At 52.7% G+C, this 25,128-nt stretch overlaps 2 protein-coding genes across 2 annotated transcripts in view; one reads left to right on the top strand and one right to left on the bottom strand.

Annotated features, from left to right (window-relative positions):
* The window catches only part of LOC139239052 (leucine-rich repeat and fibronectin type III domain-containing protein 1-like), a 30,004-nt gene extending 29,011 nt beyond the window's left edge, over positions 1-993 (top strand). Inside the window, exon 2 of the mRNA XM_070867557.1 lies at positions 105-993. Within this exon, the coding sequence (XP_070723658.1) occupies positions 105-993 (889 nt within the window). The remainder of the gene's footprint in view (positions 1-104) is intronic.
* Positions 994-2,096: 1,103 nt separating this feature from the next.
* LOC139239021 (serine-aspartate repeat-containing protein I-like) lies at positions 2,097-13,688 on the bottom strand. The gene is made up of 5 exons (XM_070867522.1): positions 13,643-13,688; positions 10,717-10,989; positions 6,948-10,419; positions 5,497-5,614; positions 2,097-2,798 (listed from the first exon to the last, which is right to left on the bottom strand). Exons 1-5 carry the CDS (start codon positions 13,686-13,688, stop codon positions 2,097-2,099), a joined length of 4,611 nt encoding a protein of 1,536 aa, XP_070723623.1.
* Positions 13,689-25,128: the final 11,440 nt, after the last annotated feature.

Here is a 25,128-nt window from a genome sequence, read left to right as displayed (position 1 = left end):
AACTCAAACTGATTTAAGAAATGCCTTCATTGCATCAATACGATCAGTGCTATTTTGTTATCGATGTATTACGTATCACTAATAGAAGGTCTTGTATCTTTCAGAATGATTCCATCCACGAGCAAAACCTTCTTGGTGAATGATCTGGCGCCGGGAAGGGACTATGATCTGTGCATTCTGGCAGTCTATGACGATGGGATCACTTCGATGACGGGTACTCGGGTGGTCGGCTGTGTGCAATTCAGTACACAGCAAGAATACACCCAGTGCCATTCGGTGCACACCCAGTTCCTTGGCGGGACCATGATCATCATCGTCGGTGGGATCATTGTGGCCTCTGTGCTGGTCTTTATCATCATCCTCATGATCCGCTACAAGGTCTACAATAACACCGGGGAAAGCAAGGCCGTGGTGAGCAATGGGTGCTCACAGACCAACGGGGGCCACAACGGAGGCATGACGCGCTCTAGCTCCAAGCTCGCCGAGGGTTCAGGTGAGTCTGTTCAAGAGATGTTTAGTGAAAGCTCCAAGGGCAAGGTGACTGTGCTGTTGAACGCGTCTCGGGAGAAGGGTGTTGTGCAGACTACCGCCGTGATAACGGCAGACATGCAACACAGCTGGACAAAGCCAAGCCCGGACCTCCTGAAAGAGGCTCAGCTGTCTTCTGAAGAGGGACAGAGAGACGGGAGTTTGACCGACTCCAGCATGTCGGTGTGCTTGATCAGGTCGAGCAAGGGCACCCTACCTCGGAGGGAGAAACACACTAAACTCAGCAATGTAGCTATTCTGCCCCGCGAGGTCTCGAGAACTCAGCATAGACACTCGTTTGATGGAGACTATTCTCTGTTCCAGAGCCACAGCTACCCAAGGAGAGCGCGGACTAAGGCAAACCTGACGGGCAGTGGGCTTAATTTGAACCCCGACGACGGTGCTCTGGAGAGCAAGAGAACCACTTTCAGCAGCACCGAATGGATGTTAGAGAGCACGGTATAAGCCCAGCTTCACTCACTGGACAGCAGCAGCAAACCGTCACTAATGCAGAGCTATCATCGGCACGGAGGTAAACCTTTTGAGGGGGCTAAGGGGGCAGGAAACCCCGCAATGTGCCCCCCTTCTGCATCTGCAGCGGTGCCTTACACGACCACAATCCTGGGAGCATGGAACCGAGGGGTAGACTGCTGACAATGTCTGTGGGCAAGGAGAGGCTCAGCACCACCTTCACACACGGAGGCAGATGCTTTCTTTGTTGTTTTTTCCCCCTCTCTCTCGTCTCTTCCCTCCCGTCTTGCAAGTGTTTGCAAACCAAAGGGAGATGTCTCTAAGGATGGTGCATCGCAAATACTTCACGTCACACCAGGGAGGTTTGGTCACCGAGAGCAACTCCTGTCATTAACACTCATCACAAAGGAGACAGGGCTCTGATGTTTATTAAAACCACAAAATAACAAGTATATAAGCATAAACTCGTGGAAAGACAAAGGATCAAAGTCTGAAATATGCTGGACAGCTTTCCATTGGAAAATGGTTTTATGTTTGATATTTGATGTATCTGGCTGGTCTGGATAACTTCCTGTGTAAGTGTAATTTACTATATCTATATATGTATCTTTATATAGATATACAGGTATTTATATAGATATATGTATCTGTATTCTACATTTATATATCTATATAGTAAAGAGTTGTACCACCCATGATGTTTTTAAAGATGATGTTGAAGAACATGTTTTTATATTAAAAACCTGTCCCATCAGCCTGTCCGCCATTATTTTGTGAGCTTGAATGTGTTTGCAGTTTTTTAGCTGAAAGAGTTTCTTTGACAAATCTTTAGAAGGGAAATGGATCAAGAAAGATCGGTGGGAGGGTCTACTCCATGGGAGCTTCCAACAAGGCCAGCAGGCCTCTCTCAGCCCCAATCCCTTCACCCACAGTCCTGGGCCGCTCCCTGGGCCTCCAGACCTCCATCCAGGGTCTGGCTGGGGCTGGGATTTTGGCCGAGCTGGGATTCAGTGCTGTTTCGTCTCACTGTCTTGCCAAGGAATTGCTGACCAAAGGCTGCCTTATCCCAGCTTGCACACGGCGAGAGAAAACGCTGCTCAAACTGCAGTTTCACTGGAGATGTTGATCCTCGGACTGAAATGTCGGCTTTTTGGGTTTCGGGGCGAAAACGGAGGCGGGGCGGGACAGTTAGCGGCCGGGAACAGCTTGCGTTTAGTCTGTAAGTTTGGGCGCCTTGGCCGTGTGCCGGGGGGCGCAGTGCGTTGGGAGGTGTTGTAGACGTTCCGTGGTGAAAGGGTGGGAAGCTCATGAGCTAAAATACCGGGCTGTGTCCTCTCCGAGAGACCCCTGGAGCGGGGAGGGGGAAACCTAAAAAAAAACATTCCCAAAACAATGCGCACGCCACTGCCCCGCCGGCTGTTCCGGACTGTCCTGCCGGCCGTCCCGGACTGTGCCGCCGGCCGTGCCGGACTGTGCCGCCGGCCGTGCCGGACTGTGCCGCCGGCTGTTCCGGACTGTCCTGCCGGCCGTGCCGGACTGTGCCGCCGGCCGTGCCGGACTGTGCCGCCGGCCGTGCCGGACTGTGCCGCCGGCTGTTCCGGACTGTGCCGCCGGCTGTTCTGGACTGCCCCGCCGGCCGTGCCGGACTGCACAGATTTGCCGGGCAGTGTTGGCGGGCGCACGTCCGGCCGGACGGATCGGGCAAACGGCCAAACTCCCGCCCGGTGTCGCACCAAGCGGCATTGCTGCTCAGTGACGCCACGAAACCCGACCCGAGGATCGCGACCGGACGCAGGAGACTGGAACGTTGCTTTTCACACCGCTCTGGCACAAAACCCACGGCGCAAAGGACCGGAAAATCCAGACCATAGAATCAGAGAAATTCACAGCGCGGAAGGAGGCTATTTCGGCCCATCGTGTCCGAGCCGGCCGACCAAGAGCTACCCAGCCGAATCCCACTTTCCAGCTCTGGGTCCGTAGCCCTGTAGGTTACGGCACTTCAGGTGCACATCCAAATACTGTTTAAATGTGGTGAGGGTTTCTGCCTCTACCACCCTTTCAGGCCGTGAGTTCCAGACCCCCACCACCCTCTGGGTGAAGAAAGTTCCCCTCAAATCCCCTCTAAACCTCCCCCCAATTACTTTAAATCGATGCCCCCTGGTTGTTGACCCCTCTGCCAAGGGAAACAGGTCCGTCCTATCCATTCTATACGGGCCCCTCATCATTTTATGCACCTCAATCAGGTCTCCCCTAACGTTGCTCCATGCCTGTGAGACAATGCCCGGCCTGCCCTTGGTCCCCCCGTCAGTTGGGGCAATGGGCAGTGCCGGCTCACTCTGCACAATCTCAGCGTTCGGCAAATTTCAAAACAGTAAGCCAGACTCAAAAGAAATGTGATTTTAAAAAATAAAAACCAATCTGTGCTCCTTCCACCTGTTTCATGATACGGACACTCGAGTTAATAAAGTTTGAAATGAATTTTCAGCATCACCAAAGTAAATATCGGGGGAGAAATTGGGGAACGCCCAGTTTGGGGCGCTGACTTTTAAAAGTTGGAACAGTTAGCGGCAGTCGTTAATCATTTCAAACTTAAAAAAAATTTGGCGTTTGCGCTGCAAGATGGAAGTGAGCGATAAATTAGACGCTGCACTTTCTCCCGGGAGTGCGATCGACAGCAGGCGGGGCAGGGAGAACTGAGGGAGTGCCGCACTGTCGGAGGGGCAGTACTGAGGGAGTGCCGCACTGTCGGAGGGGCAGTACTGAGGGAGTGCTGCACTGTCGGAGGGGCAGTACTGAGGGAGTGCTGCACTGTCGGAGGGGCAGTACTGAGGGAGCGACGCACTGTTGGAGGGGCAGTACTGAGGGAGTGCTGCACTGTCGGAGGGGCAGTACTGAGGGAGTGCTGCACTGTTGGAGGGGCAGTACTGAGGGAGTGCTGCACTGTCGGAGGGGCAGTACTGAGGGAGCGCCGCACTGTCGGAGGGGCAGTACTGAGGGAGTGCTGCACTGTCAGAGGGGCAGTACTGAGGGAGCGCCGCACTGTCGGAGGGGCAGTACTGAGGGAGTGCCGTACTGTCGGAGGGGCAGTACTGAGGGAGCGGCGCACTGTCGGAGGGGCAGTACTGAGGGAGTGCTGCACTGTCGGAGAGGCAGTACTGAGGGAGTGCTGTACTGTCGGAGGGGCAGTGCTGAGGGAGTGCCGCACTGTCGGAGGGGCAGTACTGAGGGAGTGCCGCACTGTCGGAGGGGCAGTACTGAGGGAGCGCCGCACTGTCGGAGGGGCAGTACTTAGGGAGCGCTGCACTGTCGGAGGGGCAGTACTGAGGGAGTGCCATACTGTCGGAGGGGCAGTGCTGAGGGAGCGCCGCACCGTCGGAGGGGCAGTACTGAGGGAGTGCCGCACTGTCGGAGGGGCAGTACTGAGGAAGCGCCGCACTGTCGGAGGGGCAGTACTGAGGGAGCGCCGCACTGTCGGAGGGGCAGTACTTAGGGAGCGCTGCACTGTCGGAGGGGCAGTACTGAGGGAGTGCTGTACTGTCGGAGGGGCAGTGCTGAGGGAGTGCCGCACTGTCGGAGGGGCAGTACTGAGGGAGTGCCGCACTGTCGGAGGGACAGTACTGAGGGAGCGCCGCACTGTCGGAGGGGCAGTACTTAGAGAGCGCCGCACTGTCGGAGGGGCAGTACTGAGGGAGTGCCATACTGTCGGAGGGGCAGTGCTGAGGGAGCGCCGCACCGTCGGAGGGGCAGTACTGAGGGAGTGCCGCACTGTCGGAGGGGCAGTACTGAGGAAGCGCCGCACTGTCGGAGGGGCAGTACTGAGGGAGCGCCGCACTGTCGGAGGGGCAGTACTGAGGGAGTGCTGCACTGTCGGAGGGGCAGTACTGAGGGAGTGCCGCAGTGTCGGAGGGGCAGTGCTGAGGGAGTGCTGCACTGTCGGAGGGGCCGTCTTTTGGATGAAACGTTAAACTGAGGCCCCGTCTGCCCTCTCAGGTGGATGTAAAAGATCTCATGGCCATTATTTGGAAGAAGAGCAGGGGGAGTTCTCCCTGGTGTCCAGGGGCCAATATTTATCCCTCAACCAACATCACTAAAACAGATTATCTGGCCATTATCACATTGCTGTGTGTGGGAGCTTGCTATGCACAAATTGGTTGCCGTGTTTCCCACATTACAACAGTGACTACACTCCAAAAAGTACTTCATTGGCTGTAAAGCGCTTTGGGATGTCCGGTGGTCATGAAAGGCGCTATATAAATGCAAGTCTTTCTTTTCTTTAATTATTAATTATTGTTGAATTATTAAAAGTTTGCTTTTTAAAGTTGTCGGTGTTTTAATTCATCCCTTGAACTGGAAACATATGAAACCTGTGCGAAGTGACACTCACAGACCGAAGTAATTAATAGTAATTGCACACCAGCAGGTGCGCGGCGCATCTCGCTAACTTGCACACACACCAGATGGTGCAGTGCTGCATGTCATATCCAGATAAATAGCTACCTGTAAGTGGCTTCCCAGCCTGCTATCTAATTGAGTGAAGCACAGGCCGTTTACATCAGCCAGCTGCACCCGGTTAGACTTCACCTCGTCTCTGGCACATGTTATTCCTGAAACAATACTGCAACATGACCGAGCTGGACTCGTCAGAACACAGCCTTAGCCGTCGGGTATTAACAACAGATTGTCTTTGAGCCAGCGCCACAGACTGCCTGATGATGAATCGTGCCAAACTGCTCCTCCCTCTCGCAATGACCTTCAGGAAGTGGCTGTGTTGGGGTAGGGCGTTTGACTTGTAATTAAAAAAAGTTAAACAGGCAACTTGCCTTTCTATCACGTCTTTATAACATTCAGTAAAAGTCCCAAGGCACAGAAATAGATGGCTAGCCGAGGAAAGAGATACGGCAACAACAGCAGCGTGGTTATCTTACTGGACTAGAAATGCAGAGGTCCTTGACTGATGAAACAACCTTCTCAATCTGCCCTGCCACCTTCAAAGATTTGTCTACCTGCACCCCCAGGCCTCTCTGTTCCTGCAGCCCTTTAAAATCGTATCATTTAGCATAGCGGCTATGTGACTGGACATAACTTATCCTTGCCGAATGATCTGCAGACACAAGTTCAAATACCACAGGCAGCTGGGGAATTTTAATTCAGTTAATTAAATAAATCTGGAATAAAAAGCCAGTATCAGTAATGGTGACCATTAAACTACCGGATTGTCATAAAAGCCCATCTGGTTCACTGATGTCCCTTTACAGAAGGAATTCTGCCACCCTTACCCAGTCTGGCCGATAGGTGACTCCAGACCCACAGCAATGGGGTTGATCATTAACTGCCCCCTGAAATGGCCCAGCGAGACTCATTGTACCAAACCTCAGCGACAGAGTCAGCACTGTGGGAGCAACTTCACCACACGGACTGCAGCGGTTCAAGATGGCGGCTCTCAAGGGGCAATTAGGGATGGGCAATAAATGCCGGCCTTGCCAGCGATGCCTACATCCCAGGGACCAATAACTTAAAAGATAATTAATATAGCTAATCAAAAGCTTGGTCAAAGAATCGGGTTTTCTGAAGGGCCTTAAAGAAGATGAAGGTCACGGGGAGATGGAGGGGTTCAGGGTGGGAATTCTAGAGTGCCGGGCCACCAACAGTGGGGGGGGGAAAGAGCAGAATGCACCAAAGGTCAGTCAGAGGGACATTGGGGAAGGTTGTCGGGCTGGAGAAGGACACAGGTATTGGGAGGGGCGAGGCCACGAAGGGGTTTAAGCACAATGTTGAGAATCTTAAACTGGGGCCAATGTTTGGGAACACTATAATCAGAGCTCTCCAACGGCTGGTGGTGCAGTCTCGATCCCAGTGAGCTGTGGAGAGCAGCAAGGTCGCAGGTTCAAGCCCTTGTCTGAACTGAGCCGCTTTATGGGAGCCAGGCTATCAATTGCCTTATTGATTACAGCACCGCTGGGCTTGGCAAGGGAAAATCAGACAGGGCTCCTGGATCACCATCAGACAGGGCTCCTGGATCACCATCAGACAGGGCCCCTGGATCACCATCAGACAGGGCCCCTGGATCAGCATCAGACAGGGCCCCTGGATCACCATCCACCAGGGCCCCTGGATCACCATCAGACAGGGCCCCTGGATCACCATCAGACAGGGCCCCTGAGTCATCATCAGACAGGGCCACTGGATCACCATCCACCAGGGCCCCTGGATCACCATCAGACAGGGCCCCTGGATCGCCATCAGACAGGGCCCTTGGATCACCATCAGACAGGGCTCCTGGATCACCATCAGACAGGGCCCCTGGATCACCATCAGACAGGGCCCCTGGATCACTATCAGACAGGGCCCCTGAATCACCATCAGACAGGGCTCCTGGATCACCATCAGACAGGGCCCCTGGATCACCATCAGACAGGGCTCCTAGATCACCATCAGACAGGGCCCCTGGATCACCATCAGACAGGGTCCCTGGATCACCATCCCCCAGGGCTCCTAGATCACCATCAGACAGGGATCCTGGATCACCATCAGACAGGGCCCCTGGATCACCATCAGACAGGGCTCCTGGATCACCATCAGACAGGGCTCCTGGATCACCATCAGACAGGGCCCTTGGATCACCATCAGACAGGGCCCCTGGATCACCATCAGACAGGGCTCCTGGATCACCATCAGACAGGGCACCTGGATCACCATCAGACAGGGCTCCTAGATCACCATCAGACAGGGCCCCTGGATCACCATCAGACAAGGCTCCTAGATCACCATCAGACAGGGTTCCTAGATCACCATCAGACAGGGCTCCTAGATCACCATCAGACAGGGCCCCTGGATCACCATCAGACAGGGCTCCTGGATCACCATCAGACAGGGCCCCTGGATCAGCATCAGACAGGGCCCCTGGATCACCATCCCCCAGGGCTCCTAGATCACCATCAGACAGGGCCCCTGGATCACCATCAGACAGGGTTCCTAGATCACCATCAGACAGGGCTCCTAGATCACCATCAGACAGGGCCCCTGGATCACCATCAGACAGGGCTCCTAGATCACCATCAGACAGGGCCCCTGGATCACCATCCCCCAGGGCTCCTGGATCACCATCAGACAGGGCTCCTGGATCACCATCAGACAGGGCCCCTGGATCACCATCAGACAGGGCCCCTGGATCACCATCAGACAGGGCCCCTGGATCACCATCAGACAGGGCTCCTGGGTCACCATCAGACAGGGCTCCTGGATCACCATCAGACAGGGCCCCTGGATCACCATCAGACAGGGCCCCTGGATCACCATCAGACAGGGCCCCTGGATCACCATCAGACAGGGCCCCTGGATCACCATCAGACAGGGCTCCTAGATCACCATCAGACAGGGCCCCTGGATCACCATCAGACAGGGCTCCTAGATCACCATCAGACAGGGTTCCTAGATCACCATCAGACAGGGCTCCTAGATCACCATCAGACAGGGCCCCTGGATCACCATCAGACAGGGCTCCTGGATCACCATCAGACAGGGCCCCTGGATCACCATCAGACAGGGCCCCTGGATCACCATCAGACAGGGCCCCTGGATCACCATCAGACAAGGTTCCTGGATCACCATCAGGCAGGGCCCCTGGATCACCATCAGACAGGGCCCATGGATCACCATCAGACAGGGCTCCTGGATCACCATCAGACAGGGCCCCTGGATCACCATCAGACAGGGCCCCAAGATCACTATCAGACAGGGCCCCTGAATCACCATCAGACAGGGCTCCTGGATCACCATCAGACAGGGCCCCTGGATCACCATCAGACAGGGCTCCTAGATCATCATCAGACAGGGCCCCTGGATCACCATCAGACAGGGTCCCTGGATCACCATCCCCCAGGGCTCCTAGATCACCATCAGACAGGGATCCTGGATCACCATCAGACAGGGCCCCTGGATCACCATCAGACAGGGCTCCTGGATCACCATCAGACAGGGCTCCTGGATCACCATCAGACAGGGCTCCTGGATCACCATCAGACAGGGCCCCTGGATCACCATCAGACAGGGCCCCTGGATCACCAATAGACAGGGCTCCTGGATCACCATCAGACAGGGCCCCTGGATCACCATCAGACAGGGCTCCTAGATCACCATCAGACAGGGCCCCTGGATCACCATCAGACAAGGCTCCTAGATCACCATCAGACAGGGTTCCTAGATCACCATCAGACAGGGCTCCTAGATCACCATCAGACAGGGCCCCTGGATCACCATCAGACAGGGCTCCTGAATCACCATCAGACAGGGCCCCTGGATCACCATCAGACAGGGCCCCTGGATCACCATCAGACAGGGCCCCTGGATCACCATCAGACAGGGCTCCTGGATCACCATCAGACAGGGCCCCTGGATCAGCATCAGACAGGGCCCCTGGATCACCATCCCCCAGGGCTCCTAGATCACCATCAGACAGGGCCCCTGGATCACCATCAGACAGGGCTCCTAGATCACCATCAAACAGGGTTCCTAGATCACCATCAGACAGGGCTCCTAGATCACCATCAGACAGGGCCCCTGGATCACCATCAGACAGGGCTCCTAGATCACCATCAGACAGGGCCCCTGGATCACCATCCCCCAGGGCTCCTGGATCACCATCAGACAGGGCTCCTGGATCACCATCAGACAGGGCCCCTGGATCACCATCAGACAGGGCCCCTGGATCACCATCAGACAGGGCCCCTGGATCACCATCAGACAGGGCTCCTGGGTCACCATCAGACAGGGCCCCTGGATCACCATCAGACAGGGCCCCTGGATCACCATCAGACAGGGCCCCTGGATCACCATCAGACAGGGCCCCTGGATCACCATCAGACAGGGCCCCTGGATCACCATCAGACAGGGCTCCTAGATCACCATCAGACAGGGCCCCTGGATCACCATCAGACAGGGCTCCTAGATCACCATCAGACAGGGTTCCTAGATCACCATCAGACAGGGCTCCTAGATCACCATCAGACAGGGCCCCTGGATCACCATCAGACAGGGCTCCTAGATCACCATCAGACAGGGCCCCTGGATCACCATCAGACAGGGCTCCTGGATCACCATCAGACAGGGCTCCTGGATCACCATCAGACAGGGCCCCTGGATCACCATCAGACAGGGCCCCTGGATCACCATCAGACAGGGCTCCTGGACCACCATCAGACAGGGCCCCTGGATCACCATCAGACAGGGCCCCTGGATCACCATCTGACGGGGCTCCTGGATCACCATCAGACAGGGCCCCTGGATCACCATCAGACAGGGCTCCTGGATCACCATCAGACAGGGCCCCTGGATCACCATCCCCCAGGGCTCCTGGATCACCATCAGACAGGGCCCCTGGATCACCATCAGACAGGGCCCCTGGATCACCATCAGACAGGGCCCCTGGATCACCATCAGACAGGGCCCCTGGATCACCATCAGACAGGGCCCCTGGATCACCATCAGACAGGGCCCCTGGATCACCATCAGACAGGGCCCCTGGATCACCATCAGACAGGGCCCTTGGATCACCATCAGACAGGGCCCCTGGATCACCATCCCCCAGGGCCCCTGGATCACCATCAGACAGGGCCCCTGGATCACCATCAGACAGGGCCCCTGGATCACCATCAGACAGGGCTCCTGGATCACCATCAGACAGGGCTCCTGGATCACCATCAGACAGGGCCCTTGGATCACCATCAGACAGGGCTCCTGGATCACCATCAGACAGGGCCCCTGGATCACCATCAGACAGGGCTCCTGGATCACCATCAGACGGGGCTCCTGGATCACCATCAGACAGGGCCCCTGGATCACCATCAGACAGGGCTCCTGGATCACCATCCAGTGACATCTGCTGGAACGTGTTGGAGGTGGAAATTCTGATTATCGCGGCTCCGTTAGCGGTGAGAAGGGGCGGTAAGGCGAACGTAAAAGTCCAGCGACCGGGCACCCAGCTTTTGGCGCCCGCTGGAAAATTCAATTGAGGGCGAAATGCTGGCGCGCGGCGGCTGTTCCGGTCAATCCGGACATCAGTCTGGTGCACCGACCACCGTGCTAACGCCCCGCTCGCTAAATTCGGTCCGGCCGCCTCATTTGGTGCCCGTCATTAATCTCGTCTGAAACAACAGTCGGTGCCGCCGTCCACAGTCATTAACCGGCGGCTAATTAAAGGGATGATCTCGGGAGGTCACAGTCTGTGTAATGTTTACACACAGCACGGTGTGTGAGTCTCAGTCACAGTCAGTGCAAGGTTTACACACAGCACGGTGTGAGTCTCAGTCACAGTCAGTGCAAGGTTTACACACAGCACGGTGTGTGAGTCTCAGTCACAGTCAGTGCAAGGTTTACACACAGCACGGTGTGAGTCTCAGTCACAGTCAGTGCAAGGTTTACACACAGCACGGTGTGAGTCTCAGTCACAGTCAGTGCAAGGTTTACACACAGCACGGTGTGAGTCTCAGTCACAGTCAGTGCAAGGTTTACACACAGCACGGTGTGAGTCTCAGTCACAGTCAGTGCAAGGTTTACACACAGCACGGTGTGAGTCTCAGTCACAGTCAGTGCAAGGTTTACACACAGCACGGTGTGAGTCTCAGTCGCAGTCAGTGCAAGGTTTACACACAGCACGGTGTCAGTCTCAGTCACAGTCAATGCAAGGTTTACACACAGCATGGTGTGAGTCTCAGTCACAGTCAGTGCAAGGTTTACACACAGCACGGTGTGTGAGTCTCAGTCACAGTCAGCGCAAGGTTTACACACAGCACGGTGTGAGTCTCAGTCACAGTCAGTGCAAGGTTTACACACAGCACGGTGTGAGTCTCAGTCACATTCAGTGCAAGGTTTACACACAGCACGGTGTGTGAGTCTCAGTCACAGTCAGTGCAAGGTTTACACACAGCACGGTGTGAGTCTCAGTCACAGTCAGTGCAAGGTTTACACACAGCACGGTGTGTGAGTCTCAGTCATAGTCAGTGCAAGGTTTACACACAGCACGGTGTGAGTCTCAGTCACAGTCAGTGCAAGGTTTACACACAGCACGGTGTGAGTCTCAGTCACAGTCAGTGCAAGGTTTACACACAGCACGGTGTGAGTCTCAGTCACAGTCAGTGCAAGATTTACACACAGCACGGTGTGAGTCTCAGTCACAGTCAGTGCAAGGTTTACACACAGCACGGTGTGTGAGTCTCAGTCACAGTCAGTGCAAGGTTTACACACAGCACGGTGTGAGTCTCAGTCACAGTCAGTGCAAGGTTTACACACACCACGGTGTGTGAGTCTCAGTCACAGTCAGTGCAAGGTTTACACACAGCACGGTGTGAGTCTCAGTCACAGTCAGTGCAAGGTTTACACACAGCACGGTGTGTGAGTCTCAGTCACAGTCAGTGCAAGGTTTACACACAGCACGGTGTGAGTCTCAGTCACAGTCAGTGCAAGGTTTACACACACCACGGTGTGTGAGTCTCAGTCACAGTCAGTGCAAGGTTTACACACAGCACGGTGTGAGTCTCAGTCACAGTCAGTGCAAGGTTTACACACAGCACGGTGTGAGTCTCAGTCACAGTCAGTGCAAGGTTTACACACAGCACGGTGTGTGAGTCTCAGTCACACTCAGTGCAAGGTTTACACACAGCACGGTGTGAGTCTCAGTCACAGTCAGTGCAAGGTTTACACACAGCACGGTGTGAGTCTCAGTCACAGTCAGTGCAAGGTTTACACACAGCACGGTGTGAGTCTCAGTCACAGTCAGTGCAAGGTTTACACACAGCACGGTGGGAGTCTCAGTCACAGTCAGTGCAAGGTTTACACACAGCACGGTGTGAGTCTCAGTCACAGTCAGTGCAAGGTTTACACACAGCACGGTGTGAGTCTCAGTCACAGTCAGTGCAAGGTTTACACACAGCACGGTGTGAGTCTCAGTCACAGTCAGTGCAAGGTTTACACACAGCACGGTGTGTGAGTCTCAGTCACAGTCAGTGCAAGGTTTACACACAGCACGGTGTGTGAGTCTCCCAGTTTGCGACGGCAGACAGACATAACAACGTGGGGAGGGGGAGCAAGTGAGTTTGCAAACTTTAATGAGTGCGTTGCCATGCTGCACCTTTGAGACTCATCTTTTCCTGATATTTCAAATCGGACTTTGGAGCGTGCGATGGATTCCAGAATTTAAGGTGAGGATTTTTGTTAGTGCCCCCCGCAAGGTCAGGTGGGTAACGGCTGGTTTAGCTCCCGTCAGCTCTTGGCCCGACTCCAACAAATTTCTCGGTGGAAGGCGCAAACGTTTTCAAGGCGCTATACTTACCGCTCCGCCTGGGTTAACGCCTAAAATTGGATGCTAACGAATTTCCAGCCCTTGGTGTCTTGGTGTCAGCTGCGATTCCAACCCCTGCCGGCAATCGCCGAGACTCTGGCTTCCCGACGTAGTACGGCCTCTCGCATGGGTCATGGGAGGCTTCATCAATGCAACAATATCCCAGGAAACAGTCAGGTCTTCAGCAGAGGGAAGGAGGAATGAAGGGGAAAGTAAAGGGCACGAGAAAAACAGAAGCTACAAGGTGTGGCCATGAGCAGCTAGTTCGCAGTTGTGTTGGATCGTATCTATAGCCGTATAATCAACCATTACCTTTCCCAATTGTTGCCGAGCTATTAAACAGCCACTTGAGCCACATTATTACCAGTATATTTATATTGACATATAAAACTCATTTCTAAAACATTAATTTACAATAAATGGGCTGATTTATAAGAATTGGCATGCTCAGGAGGTCTCCATAGCCTAATAAATTCTCAACTCATTGGCCAGGATAGTCCTGACACCAGCTCGAATTTGTATACAACGCAGACTACAAACATTGCAAACCGATCTGGCACATTTATTCATCATTCTGCACCTCCATTTGACTCGGAATAACTAAAACCAGATTTTACATGAATTGGTTGAAATATCAAACACCTGCTGTCATCTCTCCGTACAGGTTAGCAATGGATTTATTGCTGGGCCTCAGAAACGCTACACGATGGGAGTGAGTGGCGTAAGGTTCGCCTCATTGAAATTCCGTATTGCACAAGAATCAGAAGGGATTCAGGCAGGTGTTTATTGGGAGTTGTCTGGGCTGGAGTCCGTCTGAATACTGAACACAGCTTATAGAATCTACAGGGTTCAGTGCAAACTCTCGATAATGATATATTTCAGCTTGGCTCAGTTTGTAGCACTCTCGCTGATATGTCCTTACTATACAGTATAAATGCACACGAGACCCATACTTGAGAAAAGGTCACTCTGTGACCAGTTACCTTTATTACCAAGACCTCAAGAGACAAGGTGGGTGGAGCTTCCCCTTTTATACTGGAAAGTCCAGGTTAGGAGTGTCTCCCACAAGCTCGCCCCCTGTGGTCAATGTTCTCACGGTGTACAACTTAGGTCAGATTATACATGGGTTACAATGCTGGTTGAATACATGACACCACCTCCCCCCCCAAAGTCTTATTGGGATCACAGGTTGAGTCTCTCTGGTGGTTTACGCTCCCTTGTAGAGCGCCTGAGTTGGGGCTCCGGTTGTTGGGCACTGGCCTGAGTGTCTGCTGTTTGCGGTGCCTCAGGCCTGTCCGGACTGCCCACAGTGACTGAGCTCTCCTCCCTTTGATTCCGGTGTTCGGTCACCTGTGGTGGAGTGAACCCTCCATCGTGTTCTTCCTCTGCTTCTTCTATGGGGTTGCTGAACCTCCTTTTTGTTTGATCCACATGTTTGCGGCAGATTTGTCCATTGGTAAGTTTAACTACCAGAATCCTATTTCCCTCTTTGGCAATCACAGTGCCTGCGAGCCATTTGGGCCCTGCAGCGTAATTAAGGACAAAAACAGAGTCATTTACATCAATACATCGCGCCCTCGCATTCCTGTCATGGTAGTATCATTGTGACCGGCGCCTGCTCTCGACAATTTCTTTCATAGTGGGGTGTATAAAGGATAACCGGGTTTTGAGCGTCCTTTTCATTAGCAGCTCTGCAGGTGGAACCCCTGTGAGCGAGTGTGGTCGGGATCTATTGGCCAACAGGAGGCGTGATAAGCGGCATTGCAGGGAACCCACTTGGATTCTGAGCATCCCCTGTTTGATTATCTGCACTGCTCGTTCCGCCTGGCCGTTTGAGGCCGGCTTGAACGGTGCCGTTCTAACATGGTTCATACCATTGCCTGCCATGAAGTCCTGGAATTCAGTGCTTGTGAAGTACGGGCCATTGTCGCTGACCAAGATGTCCGGTAGACCGTGGGCGGCGAACATTGCCCGTAGACTTTCTACCGTGGCAGAGGATGTGCTTGAATTTAAAATGTCACACTCAATCCATTTGGAGTAGGCGTCTACTACAACCAAAAACATTTTTCCCATGAAAGGACCTGCGTAGTCCACATGAATACGTGACCATGGCTTGGTGGGCCATGGCCAGGGGCTAAGGGGGGCTTCCCTGGGTACGTTGCCCAGCTGAGCACACGTGTTGCACCTGCGAACACAAAGTTCCAGGTCTGCGTCTATCCCTGGCCACCAAACGTGTGACCTGGCAATTGCCTTCATCATGACAATGCCCGGTGCTCATTGTGGAGTTCTCTGATGAACACCTCTCTGCCCATCTGGGGCATGACTACGCGGTTTCCCCACAGTAGGCAATCGACCTGAATCGAGAGTTCATCCTTGCGCCTATGAAACGGTTTAAATTTCTCAGGGCATGCCCTGTATGTGGCTGCCCAGTCCCCATTCACGACACATTTCTAAACTAAAGACAGTAGCGGGTCTTTATTTGTCCAGACTTTAATCTAACGGGCTGTCATAGGTGAGCCTTCGCTTTCGAAAGCTTCAACAGCCATGACCATCTCAGCACCATGCTCGGTAGCCCCCTCAGTGGTGGCTAGTGGGAGCCTGCTGAGTGCATCGGCGCAGTTATCAGTGCCTGGTCTGTGCCGAATTGTGTAGTCAAAGGTGGCTAACGTGAGTGCCCACCTCTGTATGCGGGCCGATGAGTTCGCATTTATGGCCTTGTTGTCGGCCAAAAGGGACGTGAGGGGTTTGTGATCTGTCTCCAGCTCAAATTTCTTGCCAAACAGGTACTGGTGCATTTTCTTTACTGCATATACACATGCGAGTGCCTCCTTTTCTACCTTCCCGTAGCCCCTTTCTGCCTGGGACAGACTCCTGGAGGCATAAGCCACCGGCTGTAACTGACCCTTGGCATTGACATGCTGCAACACACACCCGACACCATAGGACAACGCATCGCACGTTAACACAAGTTTCTTACATGGGTCATATAACGTTAACAGTTTGTTGGAGCATAACAAATTGCGTGCTCTATCAAAAGCCCTTTCCTGGCTGTCCCCCCAGACCCATTCGCGACCTTTGCATAGGAGCACGTGTAGCGGCTCTAGCAGCATGCTCAATTTGGGAAGAAAGTTAGCAAAATAGTTCAGGAGCCCCAGGAACGAACGCAGCTCCGTCGTGTTACGGGGTCTGGGTGCTCTCTGGATCGCTTCCGTCTTGGACGCAGTAGGGCTGATCCCGTCTGTTGCTACCCTCATCCCCAGGAATTCTACCTCTGGAGCTAGGAAGACGCACTTCGCCTTTTTCAGTCGCAGACCTACCCGGTCCAGTCTGCGTAGCACCTCCTCCAGGTTGTGGAGGTGTTCTTCAGTATCGCAACCCGTGATGAGGATGTCGTCTTGAAAAACCACCGTCCTTGGAATCGACTTGAGGAGGCTTTCCATATTTCGTTGGAAGATCGCCGCGGCCGAGCGAATCCCGAACGGACATCTGTTGTACTCAAACAACCCCTTGTGTGTCGTGATGGTGGTCAGCTTCTTCAACTCACTCGCCAGCTCCTGGGTCATGTAAGCTGAGGTCAGGTCCAATTTTGAAAAAAGTTTGCCACCGGATAGTGTCGCAAAGAGATCCTCCGTTCTTGGTAGCGGTACTGGTCTTGGAGTGACACCCGATTGATGGTGGCCTTGTAATCACCACATATCCTGACCGACCCATCCGCCTTGAGCACCGGCACAATCGGGCTCGCCCAGTCACTGAATTCGACTGCCGAGATGATGCCTTCCCTCAACAGGCGGTCCAATTTGCATTCTATCTTTTTCCGCATCACATACAGCACCGCTCTGGCCTTGTGGTGTACTGGCCTGGCGGCCGGGTTTATGTGAATCACTACCTTGGCCCCCATGAAAGTGCCAATGCCGGGTTGAAATAATGAGTCAAATTTGTCCAGGACCTGTGAGCATGATATTCGCTCCACAGAGGAAATTGCATTGACATCGCCCCATTTCCAGTTCATGACAGCAAGCCAACTCCTCCCCAGTAGTGCGGGACCATCCCCCGGGACAATCCAGAGTGGCAACCTGTTCTCCGAATCTTTGTGGGTCATGACTACCGTGGCGCTGCCTAGCACCGGAATGATCTCCTTTGTATATGTCCGTAGATGTGCATCAATCGACAATAATTTTGGCCTCCTGGCCTTGGACACCCACAACCTTTCGAACTGTTTGATACTCATCAGGGACTGACTGGCCCCCGTGTCTAGCTCCATTAATACTGGGATGCCATTGAGGAGCACTTTCATCATTATCGGTGGCGTTCTGGTGTATACGTGCTCCACATGAACTCGCTGAACTTCAGCTTCCAGCGATTTCCCCCAGTATTCATTTAGCCTCGTAGGGCTTACATCGGGCCCGTCTTCCTCATACATCAATCTGGCTGCAGGCTTCCTGCATATACGCGCCAAGTGACTGTTGACATTGCAGTTTCTGCAGGTATATTGCTGATACCTGCAAGCTCTGGCTGGGTGTTTGCCTCCACACCTCCAGCATGAGCTGGAGGCCCCATTGTTGGAAACAAGTCGATCGTCTCTGACTGTCTCTGTAACTGTTCTTAAGCGCACCATTAACAGGTGTTGATGGCCCCATTACTGGCCGCATTGTCCATTGCAATGGCATGAATCGCCGTTCAGCTAGCCATTGTCTCTGTTGAATTCCCCCTTTGGGTTCAACTACATGCTGGGGCATGTCCGATTGCCCTTGTCTGCCTAGAGAACTGTGTGCCGCGTTAACAATGTTGACTCCCTGGTCGTTTGCCGCATTTGAGCCAAGATTTTTGCCATAAATCATTCTGGTCTCTTCCTCCCCTGAGATAATTGTCTGGGCTATCAGAGCCGCCACTTCCAAGGTCAAGTCTTTGGTCTCAATCAGTTTCCTGAAAACCCCAACGTGCCCGATGCCCTCAATAAAAAAGTCTCGCAGCATCTCCGCTCTGCATGCATCTGGGAACTTACATAGGCTCACCAATCGCCGGAGATCTGCCATGAAGTCAGGAACGCTTTGCCCTTCTCGCCGCCGGTGCTTGTAAAACCGGTGTCTCGCCATGTGCATGCTGCTCGCCGGTTTAAGGTGTTTCCCGATCAACTGACTGAGCTCTTCGAACGTCTTGTCCGCCGGCTTCTCTGGCGCTAGAAGGTCCTTCATCAGGGAGTACGTCCTGGATCCACAAACCGTCAGGAGATGAGCCCTGCGTTTGTCGGCCAAATCCTGTCCCAGCCATTCCTTAGTGACAAAACTTTGCTGTAGTCTCTCAACAAAGTCGTCCCAATCATCACCAACACAGTACCTCTCGTCTGTGCTGCTAGTGGCCATGCTCGCGTGGTTTAAATCCCAGTTTCTCCTCGCCAATGATATGTCCTTACTATATAGTATAAATGCACACGAGGCCCACAATTGAGAGAAGGTCACTCTGTGACCAGTTACCTTTATTACCAAAACGACAAGAGACTGAAGGTGGGTGGAGCTTCCCCTTTTATACACAGAAAGTCCAGCTTAGGAGTGTCTCCCACAAGTTCGCCCCCTGTGGTCAATGTTCTCAAGGTGTACAACTTAGGCCAGCTTATACATGGCTTGAATACATGACACTCACCTCGGGGCCAGAAGGTCGTGGATACAAGTCCCACTCCTGAGAGTCGAACCTCATAATCCAGGCTGACACTCCCAGTGCAGTACTGAGGGAGCGCCGCACTGTCGGAGGGGCAGTACTGAGGGAGCGCCGCACTGTCGGAGGGGCAGTACTGAGGGAGCGCCGCACTGTCGGAGGGGCAGTACTGAGGGAGCGCCGCACTGTCGGAGGGGCAGTACTGAGGGAGCGCCGCACTGTCGGAGGGGCAGTACTGAGGGAGCGCCGCACAGTCGGAGGGGCAGTACTGAGGGAGTGCCGCACTGTCGGAGGGGCAGTGCTGAGGGAGCGCCACACTGTCGGAGGGGCAGTACTGAGGGAGTGCCGCACTGTCGGAGGGGCAGTACTGAGGGAGCACCGCACTGTCGGAGGGGCAGTACTGAGGGAGTGCTGCACTGTCGGAGGGTGCTGCCCACTGAGCTATGACCATCACCTCACACAGTCCCAACGCTCTGTAAGAGTCCTACAAAAAATTAGTTCTTGAAATCTCAACCCATTTCTGAGTGAGTGTGGGCCTAAAGGACCCAGCTACCTCGAATTGTGCTTTAAATCGGCATTAACAGAACGACGTCACTTAGAGAGGCCTTTGGACAAAGAGCCTCAATAATGGAAAGTGATGCACTGGAGCGAGAGCCATAGCCAGGATCGAGGGACGAGTGGGCCACTCTGACCCCCATTTACATTCCATTTTCCACCATGAGCCTCTCGCACTTTAATTGGAGTGAAATTTACACAAGCAAAAAAACTGCCATGGATTGAGAAATGATTTGCAAACAACAATATCGTTGCAGCTGTGTTGTTTTATAAAGGTTCTGATGATTAAACTGCAACATTAAAAGGGCTCCTGACTGCAGCAAGTGCCTTCGGCAGCGACAGACCTGTTTACTGATAGCCGAGCGCATATGCTCTGACTTCTTACCCAGCAAACTGCGAGCAGATGGCAAGGCTGACTCTGCCCACATGGGCTGCCGTCACTGGATGGTGTTCGTGTCCTGGATCGACTCAAACATCTGTTTGGTGTTTGTTCCAGGAAAGGTCAACGTTCCTTTCAAAATTACCCTGCTCTCATCGGCGCCTTCCGTAGAAACCCAGTCCTTCCCACTGCAAGGCTTCCGAAGCAGCTCATTGCTTCTGGAGAAACATAGAAACATAGAAAATAGGTGCAGGAGTAGGCCATTCGGCCCTTCGAGCCTGCACCGCCATTCAATATGATCATGGCTGATCATTCCCTCAGTACCCCTTTCCTGCTTTCTCTCCATACCCCTTGATCCCTTTAGCCGTAAGGACTACATCTAACTCCCTTTTGAATATATTTAGTGAATTGGCCTCAACAACTTTCTGTGGTAGAGAATTCCACAGGTTCACCACTCTCTGGGTGAAGAAGTTTCTCTTCATCTCGGTCCTAAATGGCTTACCCCTTATCCTTAGACTGTGTCCCCTGGTTCTGGATTTCCCCAACATCGGGAACATTCTTCCTGCATCTAATCTGTCCAATCCCGTAGTTTCTCCTTATTGTGGAGAATAAGCGATCGCATTGCTTTGCCTTGAAATTGGGCTTCTTGTATATTTATGTACCAATCCTCAGGCCCAGAAATTCGGACTGGGGGAGGTACCACCCGATGTGCAGACTCCGCGCGCCTCGCGGTAAATTGGGGTTACCCCCCCCTCCCCCGAAAGGACGTGGAGCACCAAACCACGTGTTTTGTTTTCTCCACGGGGCGGGCGCGGGGCGCGGGGCGCGGGGCTGGTGGGCACGAAGGGGCCTGCCCCTGAATTAAAGGGACGAGCCCGCGCTGGTGTACTCTGTGCCCTTTGGGAACCCACCTACCCGGGGAGCGGGGCAGGGGAGGGGGGTGCCACGCGATCAGCACATGCACTCGAGCAGAGCGCCAGGCTGGGCGATCACAGCACCCACACCCAGCGGCCACAGCGGCCACCCGTGGGGCAAAAGGAAACAGGAGATTTTTTCCAGCAACAGCCGACCACCTCCCCGTTAAATCTGTCGTAGCGCCGCCGCTAAACGCCCGCCAGATTTAGCGGGAGTCGTTCGCGGTTTGTGCCCGAACGGGAGCCGCAAATATCGGCAACACCTCCCTCTGAATGTTGAAATGGAGTTCCATTGAATGGTGGTTCTCACCCACTTAAAGTAAAGGGATTACACAGCAGCCAGACAGATTGATATATACGCACTATATATTCATAGACTAATATTTGGACATTCCAATTTCAGGGACTCCTGCCCGTGTTCTATAAAAGCTCAGGCTGCTAATCAGCCCTTAAGATGTCTGTCATGTCGTTCACCAATTTCACAGAGCTGTGATCTGTCAGCCGCACTCCGGGAGATTTCCTGTCAGCCATATGCAGCAAGATCGTAAATCCATTTACAGTTTCAGTAGGCACAGGGCACGGAGTGAAGCTCTCCACACAGACGGTGCCAGACTGAGGCGATCAGCAATGTATAGCTACCCTGATGTATTGGGCTCAATCAGCTTCAAGCACAACACAGGACACTCGCCAATAACAAGAACGAAGGTCACACAACTGCGTTTACGCGCTTAAATTCAACGGCCAAAACATGCATAAACTTGTAATGGAAACACTCTGTTTTGGCACTCTTGAGCATCGAATCCAAGAACAGTCACAGCACAGGAGGAGGCCATTCGGCCCGTCGAGCCCGTGCCGGCTCTCTGCAACAGCCCCTCAGCCAGTCCCACTCCCCCGCCCTTTCCCCGGAGCCCGGCTAATTTTATTCCTTCAGGCACTTATCCAACTCCCTTTTGAAAGCCACGATTGAGTCTGCCTCCACCAGCCTCTCAGGCAGCACATTCCAGATCCTAACCACTCGCTGCGTAAAAACGTTTTTCCTCATGTCGCCTTTGGTTCTTCTGCCAATCGCCTTAAATCTGTGTTCTCTGGTTCCCGACCCTTCCACCAATGGGAACAGTTTCTCTCGATCTACTCTGTCCAGAACCCTCATGATTTTGAACACCTCGATCAAATCTCCTCTCAACCTTCTCTGCTCCGAGGAGAACAACCCCAGATTAGGTTAGAGATTATCAGCGCTGCTCCCAATGTCACGTTGAAGTGACACAGCGAGGAATTTGGTGCGAGTGTTCGTATGAGAACCCCGCCCATTGCCATTCCGACCTTGTGTATATAATTAAGTAAAGACATTCCTTCGAATATCGGATTTAAATTACACTTCACTCCTTCATCACACCTGGAGTACAGCCTGACTTCACTTTATCTACACTGTTCCCCACATTCCAACAGTGACTACATTCCAAAAGTACTTCATTGGCTGTAAAGCGCTTTGGGACGTCCGGTGGTCGTGAAAGGCGCTATATAAATGCAAGTCTTTCTTTCTTCAATGATTTAGATCCTCTCCACATTCACCAACTCTGAGTTCCCCTTTCTGTCCGTCTAACTCTTTACCTTTTCCATTGGGATAATCCTGGCTGCCCTCCCTGTGCCCACACCTGAACATCTCACGCCCAGGCTCGGCACGTCGGGTTCAAGCAAACCTTTATTTGAGAAGCCACGACTACCAATTTGCCCACGATTCCTCGACCCAGAGTGTGGCATCATCCATGGAGTGGGTCAGACGTGGTGTCACCGTGGACCAGTCGGTCATCCACCCCCATCATATGCAATAACTCTCACTGTTCCTAAAGCCCTCCTCCCTCCCTTCCCTGAAATAATTATCAATTGGTGCTGTCAATCTCGCTCTGACCCTCAATCTTCTCTCACAACAGATATCCACCCAACTCCTTTTAAAGGTGTCAACAGATCGTGAATCAACAATTTGTATTCATATAGCGCCTTTAACGTCGTAAAACCTCCCAGGATGCATCGCAAGAGCTTAATCAAACAAAATCAGACACCGAGCCACATAAGGAGATATTAGGGCAGGTGACCAAAAGCTTGGTCAAAGAGGTCGGTTTTAAGGAGCGTCTTAATGGAAGAGAGAGACGCGGGGAAGTTTAGGGAGGGAATTCCAGAGCTAAGGAACTCTGGGAATGTGTTGCATGGCCGCCTATCTTGTGGGAAAATAATGTCTCTTTCTAATCTCTAACTGTGCTGACGTTTTGTGAATCCTTGTGCCCTTCAGTCCTGGGCTCACGGGTTGATTACATCTTCATTACATCCCGGTTAAGCAACGCCTCGATTTCAAAATTCTCATCCCTGTTTACAAATCCCTCCATGGCCCTCGCCCCCTCCCTATCTCTGTAATCTCCTCCAGCCCCCCTCCCCCTGCCCCCCCAGAGATATCTGCGCTCCTCTAATTCTGCCCTCCTGAGCATCCCTGATTATAATCGCTCCACCATCGGTGGCCGTGCCTTCTGTTGCCTGGGCCCCAAGCTCTGGAACTCCCTCCCTAAACCTCTCCGCCTCTCTACCTCTCTCCTTCTTCAAGACGTTCCTTAAAACCGACCTCTTTGGCCAAGCTTTTGGTCACCTGCCGTAATTTCTTCTTATTCTGCTCGGTATCAAATTTATTTGCTTAGTCTTATAACGCTGCTGTGAAGCGCCTCGGGACGTTTCACTATGTTAAAGGCGCTATATAAATGCAATTTTGTGTTGTTATTTCATTTCTTGAGTTTGCCTCTCAAGTGCTGGCAGTCGTCCAGCGGTGGGCATACATCAGAAAGAGTGACGGGTGATTCTTTGACATAAAACGCAAAACATCAGTTGGAAGGAAAGGCAGAGAGCAGTTTGGGTTTACACTTGTTCAGTGAGCTTATCATTCCAGTGAACAGCAGTAGTTGCCACCTGGTACATAATGCAATGACTATTAATGGGTTTTCCTTTGTCAAACACAAGTGTCATGCAGCGGGGTGGAAGACGACAACAATCTCTCCAAAGGTCAAGAGAAAGATTTTTTCTGTAAATTTTATGGAGTAAATTATGTAAAGGATGTTGACCTTAATGAATTACCCTGGCCATATCACTTTTGTCTTAATACTGGGGAGCCTTACATTGTGGATTAGGAACTGACAGTAAAACAAAGGTAGTCAGCTGAGCAATCATTCATTCAGAAAGTCCATGCGGTCCGTGTTCTGAAATACACGATGAAATCAAACCTCGGAGTGCCGACATCTCATTTCCGTCTCCTTGGGCTAACCGTTTTTTGTTGGTTTTCAGCTCAACCGTTCTTAATCCTGAAGTGAGCATACTGACCCTTGCTGAACACTGGAACATATGCTCAGCGGAACAGGAGGACCCGTTCTGCCCCTCGAGCCTCTTCTGACATTCAATTAAATCTCGGCTCGATACTACTTGCGGTGAACAACATTTCGAGCCACTCCACTTACGCTCCAAAAGTCTCTCGATCGCGATGGAACTCACCCAAGCGCCCCATTATTCCCATAGGCGCGGCCATCAGGACTCTTGACAGTTCAGACAAGTATGCTTGTAATTTACCTCGGATTTTTAGCTGGTATACAAAACAAAGAACATCTCAAAGTCTTTCTGTAGGCTGGCAGAAACATCCACCAACAAAAATTTCAGCTCGGGAATCCTATTATCCCATCCTCGTCGCCAAATGTGATATTCTTTATGACATCGCGAAAACACACATTACACAAGATGGCTCTTATTGGACACTCATGTGACCGTAACATGGCCCTTTCATTGTTATACATCAGGAGTTGCATTACCACAGTAGTCCACCAGATCGAGCTCTATTACACACCTCAACTCCATTGACGGCCTTTGTTCCATATCCCTCGATACCCCTTACCCAACAATCGATCTCGGTCTTGAAGATTTTCAATTGGCCCCCAGCAGCAATAGCCTTTTGGGGGAGTGTTCCAGATTTCCTTTGTGTGAAGCGTCACTTCCTGATTTCACCCTTGAACATCCTGACTCTAATTTTAAGGTTACGCCCCTTTGTTCTGGACTGCCCCCACCAGAGGAAATGGCTTCTCTCTCTCTCTACCCCATCAAATTCCTTAAACATTTTAAACAACTCGATCGAATCACCCCTCAACCATCTCAGCTGAGGGGAACACAAGCCAAGTTTATGGCACCTGCCCTCAGCAACTAACTGCGGCTGCCTGGTCATTGAAGCCTCGAGGGAACATCCTATGGCCCAAATGGTGCGGAGGTGGTCAATCGCTGATGTC

The sequence above is a fragment of the Pristiophorus japonicus genome, chromosome 26 (genome assembly GCF_044704955.1).
Source record: "Pristiophorus japonicus isolate sPriJap1 chromosome 26, sPriJap1.hap1, whole genome shotgun sequence".
Classification (NCBI taxonomy): Eukaryota; Metazoa; Chordata; class Chondrichthyes; family Pristiophoridae; genus Pristiophorus; species Pristiophorus japonicus.
Note: the sequence above shows the minus strand (reverse complement) of the source record. Positions and strands in the feature narration are given on the sequence as shown.

What these genes read in the sequence shown, in the direction of transcription:
- LOC139239021 (XM_070867522.1), bottom strand. Translation starts at nt 13,688, where the DNA reads ATGTGGCTCAAGTGGCTGTTTAATAGCTCGGCAACAATTGGGAAAG. An exon ending in TCCAGGAGCCCTGTCTGATG is followed by an intron (nt 10,420 to 10,716) that starts GTGATCCAAGGG and finishes ATGGTGATCCAG; the next exon opens with GGGCCCTGTCTGATGGTGAT. An exon ending in GGCTGGGAAGCCACTTACAG is followed by an intron (nt 2,799 to 5,496) that starts GTAGCTATTTAT and finishes GCAACGTTCCAG; the next exon opens with TCTCCTGCGTCCGGTCGCGA.